Source organism: Ascaphus truei, chromosome 16 (assembly GCF_040206685.1).
Source record: "Ascaphus truei isolate aAscTru1 chromosome 16, aAscTru1.hap1, whole genome shotgun sequence".
Taxonomy (NCBI): domain Eukaryota; kingdom Metazoa; phylum Chordata; class Amphibia; order Anura; family Ascaphidae; genus Ascaphus; species Ascaphus truei.
Window position 1 is genome coordinate 44,626,918 of NC_134498.1, and position 18,118 is coordinate 44,645,035.

Genomic DNA, 18,118 nt, shown 5'->3' on the forward strand with positions numbered 1-18,118 from the left:
GTACAGATGAAGCGGCCGTTATTCGAACACTTCACGCGGTGTATACCTCGGAATACCCATGTCATGGCGCGGTATTTCTTCCAACCGTACCGCCTTAAGACGCGAGTGCAGGCGAGTGCAGAAAATTGCATTTTAGAGTTCTGGTTTTTAAACACCTGAAATTGACACAGTAGCACAGTACTGTACACATTGCAATTCATTCATGTCATTGCACATAAAGAAACAGAATGCATGAAATTCAAACAAAGCAACCATGATAAACACGTGTGCCTGGGGGCGATTGGCCGCTTGGGATACAGCAGAGCACACGAAAACGGCGCCGTGATTTGTTCGAAAAACGGCGCTGCGATTTGTTCGAATAACGGCCGCTGCATCTGTAGCGACATGTCCATTACCATACACAAATACTGTATATATTACCTGCGCTCCTCCCTTTGTGAATTATGCAGCGGGTAAAAGGATCGGCCTTACATTTATGGAAAACAAAGCACAGATCCGGCGCTCCTACCCATTGCGCTAAAATATACTAGTGACATGTTAACGTTTAGAACATAAATCTGTGTAACAAAGGAGACATTTGGTTGTATATTTTTTCAAACATGATTCAAGCTGCCAACATCGTCACGGTAATCTCTGTTTAGCCGTCCATTGTCCATTATCATGGTGTGGGGTACATTTCTTTCTGAACCCAAATATTTGCTGAATATTGGAGTTTCTTGGTAAATTTGGACAGTAAAATTTGGGAGGCCATTAAAAATGAAGGAGACTAAATTCCAAGGACCCTACCTGGCCTGTCAAACTATTGCCATTGATCAGATGAATGAATGCATTATGTTCACATGTATTTATGGATATTTCATTACATAGCTCTGTATCACTGCCCATATTTATTAACCCGTGCTAAGTAAGACACCTCGCTACAGACAATGCACAAGACTTCATAACCTCATAGTGTCTTAACATTAAATTAGCGGCAAAACAGCTGACACAGCTCCACAGAAACACACCTGTAAAAGATCACATGAAGCACATACAATTCTAGCCTGTGGGCCAGTGCAGGACTATCCAGGGACTTGGGTCAGTTTAGGGAATCTCCAGTTTACAGCATATACGCTTTCCAAAAATCCCAATGGCCCATGTTTACTAAGCGGTGCTCTGACAGAAGACATTTTCTGGAGTCAAGTGAATGAACCATACAGTGGCTTCCAGTGCTGGAAACTCTACTGCGTAGCGAATACGGGTCATTGTACTTCATCAAGTACAAGTACGTGGCATATGACTCTCGTTACTTAAACTCAGAGCTGATATATATGATAGAACATCAAAGTGCATAGGAGCAGGGCTCGCTCAGTGTATGCGCCATACAAGACATTGAGATAGATAGAGAGAGATGGATGGATGGATGGATGGATGGATGGATGGATGGGTGGATGGATGGATACAACATCCCAACTCCATTGTTCCACGATCATTAAGGATCTACACCAGAGGTCTCAAACTCAGTCCTCAAGGGCCACTAAAAGGCCAGCTTTTATGGATATACAGTACCTGCTTCAGCACAGGTGGCTCAGTCAGTGCTGAAGCAGGGATATCCATAAAAGCTGGCCTGTTGGTGGCCCTTGAGGACTCAGTTTTAGATCCCCTGGTGTACAGTATCATTTTAAAACATGAGGCACATCACGATATAAGGAAAGATTTCTTATTTCCTTGTCACATACACTGAAGCTTTAGGTTAAATGTCATTGTATTCATTTTCCAGCCCAGAACTGTTTTTTTTTTAAGCCAAACAATGATATTTAAATTATCTCCACAGTGACCGGGCTAAGATCAGAAACAATGTCTACATTCGTAAGAATACAATGAAGGGTTCATGTGTTCTGAGATTTGCCATATATTTGCACAGAATAAGCCCACACCTCACTAATAATATCTACTGCCCCCAGAACAAAGCAGAATCATGTCTATATTCATTCATTTTTTACTGATGTGAGCTTGAAATTAAATGTATTTTTCCTGCTATTTTGCACTCTGTCAGATTGATTTCCCCTAACAATGCGACTTTCTTTCACTAATGGTCTTTCGCGGCCCCTTATCTTAGATCTAAGATCTGAGGTTTATAGTTCATGATAAAACAGAGTGTGATCTCTAACTTTTAATGACTAAGAAAAGCGCTCTTCCCCTCATCCAGTTTCCAAAAGCATTAAGACTGGTTCTGTATTAGAGATGTGAGAACTTTTCTTAACAAGCGTCGACGAACTTTGCTAATTTCACCTTTTTTTTGGTGTGGCGAAAAAGCTTACTTTGGTCCAGAAGTCCGCAAACAAGTTAGCTCAACGCTCAATATCAATAAGCATTGCATGTTTCATTCGTTTCTATTACTTTCGCTTTGAAATGGCAATAAAACGTTGGGAGAAAAAAATTTTCACTGGTCGGCTGACAATTTGGGTAATTTCACTAAAACAGTGGTAGCCAACTGCAGTCCTCAAGGGCCACCAACAGGTCTGGTTTTCATGATATCCCAGTTGCCTCAATCAGAGGCACAGTCGTTGTGACCTTGAGTACTGGTGTTGCACACATCTGCGCTAGAATGTTGCGGCCAAAAGCTTAATCAAGATTTTTCTGTATTTTGGAAAGTTCGAACGAAACTCCGGCGAAGCGATACTTAGCAGGTTCACACATCGCTACTCTGTAGCGCCTATCTTTGTTTGCAATATATTAAAGATGGCTACCATAGTTGTGTAGTAATATTACATACTTTTCAAAGCAAAAGGCAGTAGTCTGTACATAATGGCGGTACAGTATATACCAGCGCCTTTCCAAGCTTGGAAGCTGGAAGTACAGTAGTTGTAAAATTTACAGTAAGTAGAGAGAACATTCAGCAAAGCGTAAATACAGAGGCATTATTAATACCTTCTCCGTTATGCACGGCGTGAAGATAAGGCTGGCGCCATCTGTGAGGGCCCAAAACAATCCAACTCCCATGTTCTATTGGCAAGCAGAGCAAAAAAAAGTGCAGCTAACTCAAAGTCACTGGTAGGTAGAGATGGACGAATTCGCCCTAATCTATTTCCCAGATTTTCTCGCATTTTCCCGTCAAAATGCGTTTTGCGGTGTAAAATCCGCAAACGGATTTGGTCGATTTTTAATCCACGCGGATCCATCAAAAACCATTGGATACAACCCGTGGACGGATTTGTAGAATCCAGTCCACGGATTCCGATGAATCCGCCAACGGATTGCTGAATCCACGGATTGGACTCTACTAATCCGTTCACGGGTTGAGGAATCTGCGGAGTGTGTTGGTAATATTAATACAAAAACCGCAAAATGTGATTGGCCCTTTTTGAGATTGATCCACTGAAATTCGCGGACCAAAGGAATCGGCCAATCCTCTGCGGATACAAATTCGCCCCAAAAATTCACCCATCTCTACTGGTAAGCGGTCAGGCATTGAGATCATTCTTTTTTAAATGGCCGCATTTTACTAGCTTACAGTTGGCCAAATACATGTGAGGCGGGCACAATTATCAACTGTGAAGTTTTGACCGTAGCATTTTCCCACACTTGAGGGGTGAGGTTTGCATTCCCAATTCACGCCTATGAGTCTGGCTTCTGTATTGCAATTGGCTGGTGTGTTCGAAGCTTTGGTAAAGTAGACCTGGATGGGAAGAGAGATTCTCTTGGATGGATGGATGGATGGCTGGATGGATGGATGGATGGCTGGATGGATGTTTGTATGTTTACCACATGGTTGTCCTGCAGATTTTTCAATTATAGACTTGGCCAAGAAGACAGGCAAAGAGCACGAAGAATATAGCCCACCTGGAGTATAAGCAACCGTCGCTTCTGGCCTTGTCAAGGATGTCTTCTCTCTACCACCTTTGTATCTTAAGCTCTCTCCCGCCTTAAACCTTTCTCATTGACTGCCCCGCACCTCTGGAATGCCCTTCCCCTCAATACCCGACTAGCACCCTCTCTATTCACCTATATGACCCACCTTAAAACACACCTGCTTAACGAAGCATATGAGTAGCTCCGTGGCTAACACTACACACCTGATACATAAAGCTTGGCCCCTTGCAGATACACTTACCAGTATGCCCTCCTACTGTCTCTGTATCTGTATGTTCCTCCTACCAATTAGATTGTAAGCTCTTCGGAGCAGGAACTCCTTTTCCTAAATGTCACTTTTATGTCTGAAGCGCTTCTTCCCATGATCTGTTATTTGTATTATTTGTTATTTATATGATAGTCACGTGTATTACTGCTGTGAAGCGCTATGTACATTAATGGCGATTCATAAATAAAGACATACATACATACATTGTCATAAAATGTATTAGGAAACTGCCTTATAATTGCCTATTGATAGCTCTTCAGCTAAAGGTAAATAATAGCAGAATGTAAGCCCAACAGACCTAAAGCTATGTGTTTGTGTGTAAATCCAGGGTTATACAGGTGTCGTGCTGGACAGAGTCATGCACGGAGGAGCCAATGTGACTGGATTCCAGATTGTGAACAATGAAAATCCCCTTGTGCAGCAATTTGTACAGAGATGGGTACGTCTGGACGAGCGGGAGTTCCCTGAAGCACGGAACGCGCCATTGAAGGTAGCCTGCACTGCGATCACGCGCATGCAAAACCGATTCAAATATGCTTTAATGATGTATTAGCAGGGAAAACGGGAAGCTTAATCAGGCAGAGAATGGGCAGTGTAATGAAGTCAGATATGCAATAAGAATGCTGAGATATTTCTTCTGTTGCAAATACTGTAGGGAAATAAATGCGGTTCATTCCTACACTAGGTTTATTATTTAGACATACATTTTTTTTATACAGTAGACTGAAGATAGATTTGCCTAAAATGTGACACAAGATAATTGCTGGAATTGTCCTATTGATATCTGGGCTGATATGTTGAAGAAGGACTTAGGGTGGCTTTATATAAAAATACAGGGGTTTCTTTATCTTGATTGAATGTTAGCATGTGCAGGTGATTACTCAGACAGTTTTTAATAAGTTGTAGAAATCCAGGTGTGTTTGGGGAGCGCAGATATGTAAAAGACAAAAAACACACAAAATATAGTGCAATATGTCTGTGTTAAATTAAAGTGATGCTTTTCTTCAGATTCTGGTGAAGTGTGTACTCACAAGTCTCTCTCTTGTGTGGTGTACATAAAGGTATCTTTATGGCATCGTGCCTGGCTTCTCCATACAGATAAATTCCTTATTTCTATAATGAAGCAAGAGAACCGACCATAGTGCGATCAGAAAGAAAAAGCTTAATCTTAAAAATATGGTAAAACACACTCACATGGTGCTGGTAGGTAAAACAGCAAATTGATCATAAAATGATCCACGCCGGCAAACAGAAGCTACGTGGCTGGAACAGTACACCCCGTCCGCGCTCTCAGCTGATCGCTCTTCCCGTCTGTGTCTGTTCCGGTGGAATCCCCAGGTGACGTCAGACGACGGGTGCCGCGCTTGGAAAGACAACAGGTCGCGCTGCAATCAGGAGTCCTGATGAAGCCTCAGCAGAGGAGAAACGCGTTGAGTGTATCCTGTATCAAGAGGGAGGCTGATTGCAGCGCGACCTGTTGTCTGTCCAAGCGCGGCACCCGTCGCCTGACGTCACCCGGGGATTCCACCGGAACAGACACAGACGGGAAGAGCGATCAGCTGAGAGCGCGGACGGGGTGTACTGTTCCAGCCACAAAGCTTCTGTTTGCCGGCGTGGATCATTTTATGATCAATTTGCTGTTTTACCTACCAACACCATGTGAGTGTGTTTTACCATATTTTTAAGATAAAGCTTTTTTCTTTCTGATCGCACTATGGTTGGTTCTCTTGCTTCATTATAGAAATAAGGAATTTATCTGTATGGAGAAGCCAGGCACGACGCCATAAAGATACCTTTATATACACCACACAAGAGAGAGACTTGTGAGTACACACTTCACCAGAATCTGAAGGAAAGCATCACTTTAATTTAACACAGACATATTGCACTATATTTTGTGTGTTTTTTTGTCTTTTACATATCTGCGCTCCCCAAACACACCTGGATTTCTACAACTTTCATTTGGATTGCGAGGACAATCTAATATTAGGGTTTGAGCTGCATATTTCAATCTGGGTGCATTGGTCACTTTCACATTATTGTATGTTAATGGCACGGTTTTTGTATATTTAATTTAAATATCACTGATTATATTTAAGCGCCACATTGATAACTACTATTTTTTAATAAGTAGATGGCACTTATTGCTTTGGCTCAGCATGTGAAAGGGTTACGTGAACAAGAATGCTTGGGAAATGAATATATTCCATTTAAAACTATATTTTTATATTTTAACTAAATGCATGATTATGTAGTTTAATTGATTTCCTTCCTACAGAATAAATATAATACATTCAGTGTAGTCGGAGTATATTTAATTTTTCCAATTACATTTTACGAAGGCTAAGTTGTTTGATTTAATTACATGTAAGGACAAAGAGGGTGAAGCCTCAGCATAAATCTTTTTTTAATAAGAACTGTAAAACCTTAGCCTACTATCAACATGAAACTATCAGTAATCATTTGCTGCTCTCTGTCTGGCTGGGACTCAGAGCCATGGGATGACAATATGGTATCCTCTGGCTAAGCTGAGCTATTTAATTTTGGACCCTCTGACAAAGAAGAAGTCAATTAAGACAGGGGTGCTCAGCTCCAGTCCTCAAGTCCCCCCCCCTCCCTACCCCCAACAGGTCAGGTTTGAAGGATATCCCTGCTTCAGCACAGGTGGCTCAATCAGTGGCTCAGTCAATGACTGAGCCACTGATTGAGCCACCTGTGCTGAAGCAGGGATATCCATAAACCCTGATCTGTTGGTTGCCCTTTAGGACTGGCGTTGGCCAACCCCTGATTTAAGTCAACAGATTTGTCCACTTGCTGTATTTCTGTCCCGTTCTTCTTACTGCCCTGGACAAAAAAATACCACCTCCTTATTTTTTTCATGTGTCTAATAAATGCAACATAGGGGTAATTTATTAACACTTGAGTTAAATAATCCACCCGTTTTCTCTTGCTAATAGTTTTCCATGTTTGCACTGTTTCGGGGGAATCGGTTCACCATGCTAACTGGGAATGAATCCGCTTGAGAGGAACGCGCTGCTTTGTACAACACACAGGGCATCATTTATCAAAACTGGGGCCAAGAAATGGGGAAAGATTCTCGTTAAAACCAAGGGCATGTTCTTGTTTAATAAATCTCGTGTAGTGGTTTTGCACCATTTTTTGCCCTGGTTTTGCAGCCGGGATTCTTTGATCAATGATATCCGTAATACCGGGAAAAGGCAGCTCAGCTAAAAAATAAAAAAAGAAGAAGAAGAAAACATGCCTGATATTTACTATAAATTGTGTAAATGGGCGTTAACACGCCGTTTGTTTATTTATTTTTAAAGCAGCAAAACATGGGAAATATATTTTTTAAAATGTTGTAAATAAATCAGTTCTGTAGTATTAGATAATAATTACTGCATTTTAAAATATATATTTAACTCTTAATGCCATTTTTAATGAGTTTGAAAGCATCCTTTTGATTTCTCTTTGTAACCATGTACTATTTGTCATCTTAACTCTGTGCCCAGGACATACTTGAAAACGAGAGGTAACTCTCAATGTATTACTTCCTGGTAAACCATTTTATAAATAAATAAACAAATAGCAGGTTTTAGCCCACCTCCCCAGCAGTGCAAGATCTTTGCAACACTTTCCTGTTTGTGATAATTTGTTGCCAATATTCCCAGCAGTTTGAGCTGTAAACTGTAACAATGGATAATGTTACCTTAGTAACATAAGGATACATTGTAGCTGCTGGGTTACCCTGACTGAAGGAGTGATTGCAACTGAAAAACAGCCATTATGTTAGGCACACAATGAGAATTTTTACACATTTATAACAGGAGCCAAATGATTTGTATAACCAAACGATTGCCAGCTTAGGTAAGAATGTAGAATTATCCATTGTCGCATGCTTTACATATACAAATAAGAAAAAAAAGAAAAGAAAAAAAGGGGAGGGGGGGATGTAGTATTTCTGCTTTAAATTAATTAACATGCTATAAATTGTCCTGCAAAAACACAAACAAAATGACAAGCGATGTACTTGAGTTTTGGCATGTCCAGCAGATTTAGGTATTTTTATATAACACCAGCCTCATGAAATCTGTGAACGTCTTTAAGTTAGTTACTGTATCTCTCTCTTTCCCCCCTTTCTCTCTCCCCCTCTCTCTCCCCCCTCTCTCTCTTCCCACCCCCTCTCTCTTTCCTCCCATTCTCTCTCCCCCTCTCTTCCCACCCCCTCTCTCTTTCCCCCCTCTGTTCCCCCCTCTTCCCTCTCTCTTTCTTTCCCCCTCTTCTCTCGTTCCCCCTCTTTTTTCTTTCCCCCCTCTCTCTTCCCCTCCCCCTCCCTCTCTTCCCCTCACCCTCTCCCCCCCCCCATTCTCTCCCCTCTCCCCTTCTCTCTCTCCCCCCTCCCCAAATCTCCCCCTTTACAAAAACAGAACCATGATTATCCCTTTCTCTCTAGGGTGAATGCATTGTGGGAAATGTTACACACCTCTCATCAGCACAATATTGCAGGGTGTTATATAACATGCCAATTTCAAGGGATGACATTGTCACCTTGTGTAAATTGATGTCTTGTTATCTACGTACTTCTAGTGAATGTGGTATTGGTTTCTGCTCAATAACACTTCAACTCAAATCTGTAATTGTAAATTAGACAATTACATTACATTGTAAATTAACAAGCATTGAAATATTTAATGATGCTGCTTTGTTTGTTAGTTAAATGAATACTTTTACCATGTAATCTATGATACTCTAGTTAAATAACAAATGATGAGAAATAGCTCCAATATTTTCTTATGGCATTTTAACAACATCACACAGTACTTGTTTTTTTACATCTGTGTTAAACTCCCGGAATCTCTGTGAATCAGGATTGCTGTGAACAGAAAAAAAAACGTCACTCTGGTGGTAAAGAGTACAGCAACTATACACAAAAAGGGGTGAAATAAATGAATAAACCGTAATCACAATCCGATGAGAGCGTCTCAACCTTCGATGAACCTCTCTCCTTGGTTCTTGTAGACAACAGTAGTGGAAAACTCAGGGAGCACAAGTCATCGGCGGGTACATCAAAAAGAAACACAAGAATAGTGCAATCCTGTGTGGACACAGAATGAGGAGCAGGTGGACATCACACCACCGGATCGCGATCGCCAGCTGGTCTGCATTGGCGCGCTTCACTTGTCTCCCTGGAGTCGAAGTCTGGTGATCGCGATCCGGCGGTGTGACGTCATTACGCTGGGACGCCTGTTGGAAGGCAGGGCTGACACGCGGAAGTAGGAGGACGATAGGAACACGAGGACTGTATGCGCGCCAGCCCCCGTTGCGAGAGCTCCTACGACTGCACCGCCTTGAGCTCCCACCACCTGAGAGAGAAACCAGCACTTTGTCGTACATTGCCCTGTATGAGGGTCAACATGTGAGTTTGCATTATTAAGCTTGTTGTATGTGCATTAATACAATTTGAACCCGCTACACTATCCTGTTCCTGTTTTTGTTTTCATTATTTGGTGAGTATTGCTGTTTGCCACTCCAAGTACCTTGGCGAGCCGACTACATCAAGGCATCGTCCCTGTCTCTGGGGTTCAAGGCTTGTATATTCTATCAGGATTGTGTGTGTGCATTTTTGGGGAGTCCATCCACCTACCCCTCATTCTGTCTCCATACAGGATTGCACTATTCTTGTGTTTCTTTTTGATGTACCCACTTATGACTTGAGCTCCCTGAGCTTTCCAATGCTGTAATCAGGATCGCTGACCTGAGGAAGAGAGGAGAACTCTCTAAAGCTTGTCTTATAATATCTATTGTTAGTCCAAATAAAAAAGCTATCGCCTAGTACTGAAGTTCACTCTGCACTATCGCAACTGGACTAACATGGCTATTTCTACTTAATTCTGGTTAAATATAAAATGTAGTTATTTATTTATTATAAAGTCTTCTGGCTGCAGAATTGGAACAAAACATGCAAACAATTGCACTAGATATATCAAATAAAATAATCCCGTTTCCTTCTGTTGGATTTCTGGTCTTTGAATAATCCATTGAAGTTTTTGCATCAAACGATGGGAAATAGCGCCAATATTTTCTTATTATCTCATTTTAACGACATTACACAATACTCGTTTCATTTCTGATTTAGCACTCCAGAGATCACTGTATGTATTGTGCTACATGCCTTTAATAACAAGAAAACATGTTTATCATCTAAAAACGGAATGCACTTTTTTAAGGAGAATCCGCGGATTTGATTGGTCAAATCCAACAGCGGATTGTATCCAATGATGGTTTTTGAAACAGAAACAATCCACCGACCGGATTTTACACCGCGGGACAGATTTTGAATGGAAAGCTTGTGGAAATTCCACGAAACGGATTTTGACACTCCCGCCTGTCTCTAGTCAACACTTGCTGTGTCTGTAGAAGGTAAAGCTTCCTTCTTTCTTGACATCCTATTATTTCTTCTCCTATGTAGTACACGTCCGCGCTGACCCATGATGCAGTCTTAGTGATAGCCGAGGCTTTTCGATACCTGAGACGGCAGCGGGTGGATGTTTCGAGAAGGGGGAGTGCTGGAGACTGTCTGGCGAATCCTGCCGTACCGTGGAGCCAAGGGATAGATATAGAGAGAGCCCTGAAGATGGTAATGTTAAACCCCCTTTTGTATTTGCACCAATGCTATTGGGTTGTATCCTATTTGCAGGGACAATGTATCATTAACCCCTTGGAGTGGGGCCTGAAAAATGTTGCAATGTGTTGCAGACCTCTCTTTCTATAGTTACATAGTTACATAGTTACATAGTAGATGAAGTTGAAAAAAGACATAGGTCCATCAAGTTCAACCTATGCTACATTTAGACAACATATACTTTATCCTATATCTATACTTACTTATTGATCCAGAGGAAGGCAAACAAAAAACCCCATTAAGGGGGAAAATTAATTCCTAAAGGTGCAGACCAACTTTGGGCCACAGCAAAGAATTGCAATGAATACATTTATTGGCAGGGTGATTAACGCTTTTAAAAAAAGACAAATTAAATAAGTATATTAAAGCCATTATAAACGTTTGCCATTTTGAATTTAAAGAAGAAATTGTGAGGGTGGTATGTTATCGTTTGTCTTGTTTCCTCCAACACAAGCACCATATAATGATTTAGGAAAATGTTAAAGGTATCTTTAAAAAAAGAAAGATGACAGAATACTATACATTTTCATATACAATGCATCAGCCACCCGTATTTAACCCATTAAACATAACACTGCAGTTACTGGGTTGTATCTTCTAATGTGTGATCTTAGTGAACACAAAATCCAGGGGGAGCATGGGGAAGAAACAGAAATAAATGTAAGTGCAGCAGAATAGCAATGTGGAAAAATGTCTCCAAACGACTTGGCTCTTATAGAATGACTACTTACAGGATGTAAGAGTCAAAACAGCGGGGTTGACTCACACAGTTAGTGGTTTAAAAAGTGGTAAAGTTGTCATCTGGGTGGATCAGGTTCTCAGGAGGATATGGCCCGATAACAAGAGAAAGAAACTGGCATAGCGCAGATCAACAAAGGTATAAAAAGTTTATCACAATAAAAGTAATGCACTCACAATATAACAGTAAAAAACGGGCATGTCACACTGCAATAGTGTAAAAGAGGATATCTGCAGCCAGCTGGCTCACCGTCCCGCAACTCTCCCCACTCGTCTGTCTCTGCCTCCGGTCAGCTGTGACACTGCTCCGCCCGGCGTCTGACGTCAGATCCGGGTCCGTCGCTGGGTAAGGGTACATGCTATATGCTCCAGAGTGGACATTCAGCCCATTTTGAGTTCAATGGGTATTTTCATCCAGGGGAAAAAAGCCCAAACAGCCTCTTCAGTGGATATAGAATAAGACCCTGCAGCTCTAAACTACACATTGAAACACAGTACAAACGTGTTCATCTCATGTTTCTTGTATGGCCAAATGATGCAATTAGAGATGACAGTTTGTCAAGGGGTGCGTAACATCCGCAGTCTGTCTGGCTTTGATGTTTCCTGTCTACATGGTACTTCAGCTCGTGACCCACTTCCAACTTTTCCACTGCAAAGAGTCCTCGGCTCTCCATTATAATGCCAATAATGCAATGACATGCATGTAATTACAAACACATATCACCATCAGATGCACGTGTACTAAAACACATTCACTAATTATTCTGAGTCACAATAGAAGTTACAATTTCTATACAAACCAGCTCTCACTTCCTATTGCCAGTTACATTTAGCACTTTTAAGTAAGAATAATAACGTGCTATTTAGATTTTTTTTTTACTTGCCCCAAGATGTATTTAAACATATAATTTCTCAATATAATCTCATGTTTTAATTATGATGGTCTTAGTTCATTGTTGTATTTACAGTGTAGTCATTATTCCATATAATCCAATACTGTCAAATCAAATTCACAAAAGAATAAAGTAACTTTAAGAAAAAACACAGAATATGCATGTTTTGTGGGTCTCACAAAAGATGGCTGCCTGCATTATGTTTGCCTGTCAGATTTTAGGGTCATTGGTCGCCTTGCTGGTTCTCTCTGATGAAGAATTGAAGCGCATAAGTAGAGAGCAGAGACAGACACACAGTTTTCTTGTTTATACTTAGTGTAGAAGGCACCTATATACTTCCCAGCAACGTACAGCTAATGAGGGTGAAATATGGTGATGTAAATAGCATTACATCACATTCCTAAATATTACCAAGTAGACACATACTTCTACAACAGGTGGTAAGACCATGCAATGCTGTTTTGGGCTTAGTAGAAGTAATTTTGTGGACGCATATGCCCTATTCACATAAAACACAGAACGTAAAAGTGGCAAAATATGTGAAATATTATATGTTTGTTTTTAATAAATCAATTTTCTCGTATTAGATAATAGTGACTTTTTTTCATTATTCCACTATTGATGCCATTTTAATTCATTTTAATATACTAAGCATCCTTTGATTTCTACAGCAGGTTTTAACACACTTCCACAGCAGTGCAAGATCTTCGTAACACTTTCCTGTTTGTGATAATTTGTTGCCAATGTTCCCAGCAGTTTGAGCTGCAAACTGTAACAATAGTCTATGTTACCTTAGTAATATAAGGATACATTGTAGCTGCTGAGAGACACTGACTGAAGGATTGATTGAAACTGAAAGGCGGCCATTATGTTAGGCACACAATCAGAATTTGTATAGATTTGTAACAGGGGCACCAAACGATTGCCAGCTTACGTAAGCATGTAGAATTATACATGGTCACACGCTTTACATACTCAAATAGAAAAGGAAAAAAACGGGGAAGGTATTATTGCTGCTTTAAGTGATTATAACATTGGATTTTTGCTTTATGTTTGCAGATGTGAATGCACCTTGTATGTTAGCTTTGTTTAGAGAATGGGAAATAATAAATAAGGAGACAACAGATTGTGGAAAGCTTTGCGAAGCATGAACATCTCCACAGCACACGTCTACTATTTCAGTTTCACGGCACAGAATGATCCATATAGAAAGTGACAGGTTTTCAGTATTGAGCGTTAGAGAAAAATCTGTGCTGATTTGAATAAAGTATGATCCATTGCATTATCCTTTGGGTCAAGAGATGTATCCAACATCTGTATCATATACAAGATTTACATTTTATCCCATAGATTGCAAGCCGAATGTAGATCACATTTAAAACAATGGCGTTACTGAATGTAGGTCTCTCTACATCAGAGCGGGCTCTGCTCTAAAGTATTTCTTCTAAAGTATACAGATGATTAGCTGTGAAATACCACATATGTGTTGGTAGCGATGAGACCATCTGGCATTGTTAATACGGACATGATATGTTGTACCAGTGATGTACTGTGCAAGCATTATGATTGAATCTAATGGAAAATATGTTCCATATGAAGGCGTACGGAAATATGTTTTGACGCCCTCATAGTTAATTGCAAAGATCATCGGAATGCTGGTATAAAAAACCGTGGACAGCCCGGGGGGTCAATTCAATTTTTTATTCAAGACTATTCATGTGTGAAGCACCTCCTAGTATGTATTGTTACACAACCAATAAAATGTATGATAGGGCAAAAATAATAATATTATTATTATTATTATTATATTAGAAAGGGCACCATAGATAATACTAAATATTGAGAAAAGGCAGTCGCCCCAATTATAAACTACCCTGGAAATTGTATAAGCTAAAAGATCTACAGACCTCATTCTTGCTTTATTTTGATCAGTCTAATGAGGATTTGAATTAGAATCACCACTAATTGCATGTTCCTGTCCTATTCAGGTACAAGTGCAAGGAATGACTGGGAATATCCAGTTTGACACATATGGAAGGAGAACTAACTACACTATTGATGTGTATGAAATGATAGCAAATAAACCTCGAAAGGTAAGTTTATAGACTAGCAATGAATGGACCAGTGTTCTTTATAATGTTGTTAACACCAGTAATAAAAGGAGAGTAGTTTAGTGCAATAGTAAAAAAAGACACATTGATAGATTGATGGATCTATATTGTTTTAAGGGACAGATACATGTTCCGTTTTACAAAGCAGAGGCAAATATGGATCAAACCTTATTATTACTGTATGTTATTCATAAAACAAGTATGTAAGGGTAATGTGGCATGTTAATTCCCCCCCCACCCAGGCACCCAATCTTGTCTCGTCTGCTTTACCCGTTCAGCACATAAGCCCCAAGGAATAGCCATGTTCTGCTATGAATTGCTGGTCTTTCCTGCACAAAAGGGTTAAATTTAGCTCCAAGGTGTCCAATATCCATGGTGAACCATCACTGGACTGAACCAAACAGTGGCCGGGAATATGGGTAACCCCAGGGGCAGTTATCCTTCTGAGCTAACAACTTTCTCTGTGAGATGGGGTCAGAAAGACATTGCTTTGCAAAGCATTGAATACCCTGAAAGCAGCAAAAGCATGTAAAGCCTATCAGTCCTAACTTGGGGGGTTTCTCTTGTTCCAGAAATAATCTTTCAAATACATCCTATAGTAATATCTTTGCTGGTGAGTGAATTAGTACTGTTAAGGTGATGAGCAATGTTGGCATTTGAAAGATACATTCCACTGGCACGTTCCATTGGATTTCCGGGACAGTTACCCTCCCCTGTTGGTTGGTCATAGGCCTCTCATGTCCTGGTATAATTGTACGAGCAGCTTGATGGAAAGTCCTGGACACACATCTCATGCCTTTCATAATTAGGACTTGGAACAGATACCAACCTTCTGTAGAGTGGGTTGATACTTTTTAACAGTTTGTTTATGTTTAACCAGAAGAATTGGTTATCAATACAATTACCAACCATAATTACTAGAGCATATACAAGTGGTATAAATGGTGAGAACTCCTCTCAATCTCCCTATACACTCAATATTCCCTGATTAAACTAACACCTTTTGGTGTTTCTGCAACACGTACTCCAACCCATATAATAGGTGATTAAAAAAAAGCTTGTACACACACACACACACACACACACACACCACTGATTTAGATTAACTGCTTTGTCGAGAAATATTTTGCATGCCCCTCTGGCAACAAAGGACTTTATAATTCTGTGTATATATATAATCTGTGCTACTATAATCACTTCTTTTCTGGATATATATATATAGATATACTGGTTTATGAGTGGCGCTACTATAATCACTTCTTTTCTGGATCTATATATATATATAGATAGATATATATATATCTATATATATATATATCTATCTATATATATATATAGATCCAGAAAAGAAGTGATTATAGTAGCGCCACTCATAAACCAGTGACCAATAAAAAACCTTTACAAAGTGCTATATTCAAAGATATAAAACAATCCTATAGTGAGTAAATATTTAAAATTAATAATGACTAACTAAAAAACACTCTATTACAGAAGTATACAAATTATAAATATAATAAAATAATAAAATGTCCAATTGTAATAGTCCAAACCCCAAAATGAGTCCTGATGGGTTTTGCAGGAATAGATGCAGGATCCAGGTGTCCACGGAAGCTCTCACATGGAAGAACCACTTCCAAGGCAAATTCTATAGAGATAGAAAGAAAACAGAGAGCGCACGCCCCATAGTGTGATCCTGTACATTTAATGATTTGGAGGGATTGGTGGGGGGGATTAAAAACACTTACAAATTATAAGTGATATACAAGCAATTTGTGACAAAATTATCACCACCGATGCAGGAACCGTCCCGTGACGTGTTAAAATCCAACTGGAACCCTTGGGCAGTGCATCCGACATTGTCCTTCCTTTCCGCGATCAATTGAAGTCCTCCAAGCAATGTGTCATCAGAGTAGGCCTCAATACTGCTCCTGCATGCTCCGGCCGTAAAGCATGCAGACAACGTGATGACGTAATGTCGTAATTTACATCCCTGACGCGTTTCGTCACAATAATGCAACTTTATCAAAGGGATTTGTTCATGAACAGTGATGGCTAGATATATATACTTGAGTGTCTACAATCCGATTGGTGCATCAATTTGTGATATTTACGCCCCTAATAACGATTATTATTAGGGGTGTAAATATCACAAATTGATGTACCAATCGGATTGTAGACACTCAAGTATATATATCTAGCCATCACTGTTCATGAACAAATCCCTTTGATAAAGTTGCATTATTGTGACGAAACGCGTCAGGGATGTAAATTACGACATTACGTCATCACGTTGTCTGCATGCTTTACGGCCGGAGCATGCAGGAGCAGTATTGAGGCCTACTCTGATGACACATTGCGTGGAGGACTTCAATTGATCGTGGAAAGGACGGACGCTGTCGGGTGCACTGCCCAAGGGTTCCAGTTGGACTGATAACACGTCACGGGACGGTTCCTGCATCGGCGGTGATAATTTTGTCACAAATTGCTTGTTTATCACTTATACTCTGTAAGTGTTTTTAATCCCCCCCACCAATCCCTCCCTATCATTAAATGTACAGGATCACACTATGGGGCGTGCGCTCTCTGTTTTCTTTCTGTATATGTATATATATATACACACATACACATACACATATATATACACACACAATACATATATATATATACACACACACACAGTGTGTGTGTGTGTGTGTGTGTGTGTGTGTGTGTGTGTGTGTGTGTGTGTGTGTGTGTGTGTGTGTGTGTGTGTGTGTGTGTGTGTGTGTGTGTGTGTGTATATATTGTGACAAACGCCCCTCTTTTGTAGCGCTGACGTCTGTCTGGGTTCTTCCCGACACAGTCTTCTAGGGTTAATTATACAACAAACAGGATCATGCAAAGTATTATGCTGCTTAACTCAGGCTTCTGCCTGCTTTATTTTCATCCAAGTAAGGTACTGCAGCTTTAACATGTGTAGGTTAGAGGTACTCAGATACTTTCATTCAGCAGTTCACTCATTTCATTGTTACAGTATTTCCCACACTGTTATTTCAAGTAAAAAGAAACCAAATTATATAAACAAAATCCTATCCCTTTCAGGGATCTAACTACATATAGAATCAGTCTCTCTAACAGCTGCTGGCCAACTAACCTGGTTCCCCAGCTTAAAACAATGCTCTCTCATTTAGGGTCACTTAGATACAGCACAGTCTTTTAGCAACAGCAGTAAACATTTGTTTGGTCTTATCTGTTCGTGGTGGGAACTCGGTCCCGTGTCCAGGCAAATCCTCTGGTACTGTGATACTTGGAGGGGCCGTCAACCCCGAAACTGGAAACAGGGGAGCAGCGATACCCCCAGCCTCCAGGCTCTAAGGAGAGAGAGAGAAATGCAAAACCTCTCTGCTCTAAATACCTGTGCATGTGATTAGAAGAGCAGGTGAGGGAGAACTAGAGCCATTGTAATCTGTGGTCTGGATTTTCCATCTAGCTGCCTGAGTTAATGTGAAGCTGTGGACCGGATCATTTTTAGCTATTCCTGCACTTTCTGCTCTAAAATGGGGCAGAAAGCTGCCTAACATCTTTGGACTATGTC

General features: G+C 40.4%; 1 protein-coding gene across 11 annotated transcripts in view; it reads left to right on the forward strand.

The window, feature by feature from the left end:
* Positions 1 to 18,118, forward strand: part of GRIA3 (glutamate ionotropic receptor AMPA type subunit 3) — a 184,842-nt gene that overhangs the window by 114,233 nt on the left and 52,491 nt on the right. For all 11 annotated transcript variants that reach the window (XR_012788424.1, XR_012788423.1, XR_012788427.1 and 8 more), the window contains exons 6-8: positions 4,449 to 4,610; positions 10,590 to 10,757; positions 14,422 to 14,526. Coding sequence is in view for 6 of the 11 variants with exons in the window: in XM_075573403.1 (XP_075429518.1) it covers positions 4,449 to 4,610; positions 10,590 to 10,757; positions 14,422 to 14,526 (435 nt within the window). In the remaining 5 variants the exon portion in view is untranslated. The remainder of the gene's footprint in view (positions 1 to 4,448; positions 4,611 to 10,589; positions 10,758 to 14,421; positions 14,527 to 18,118) is intronic.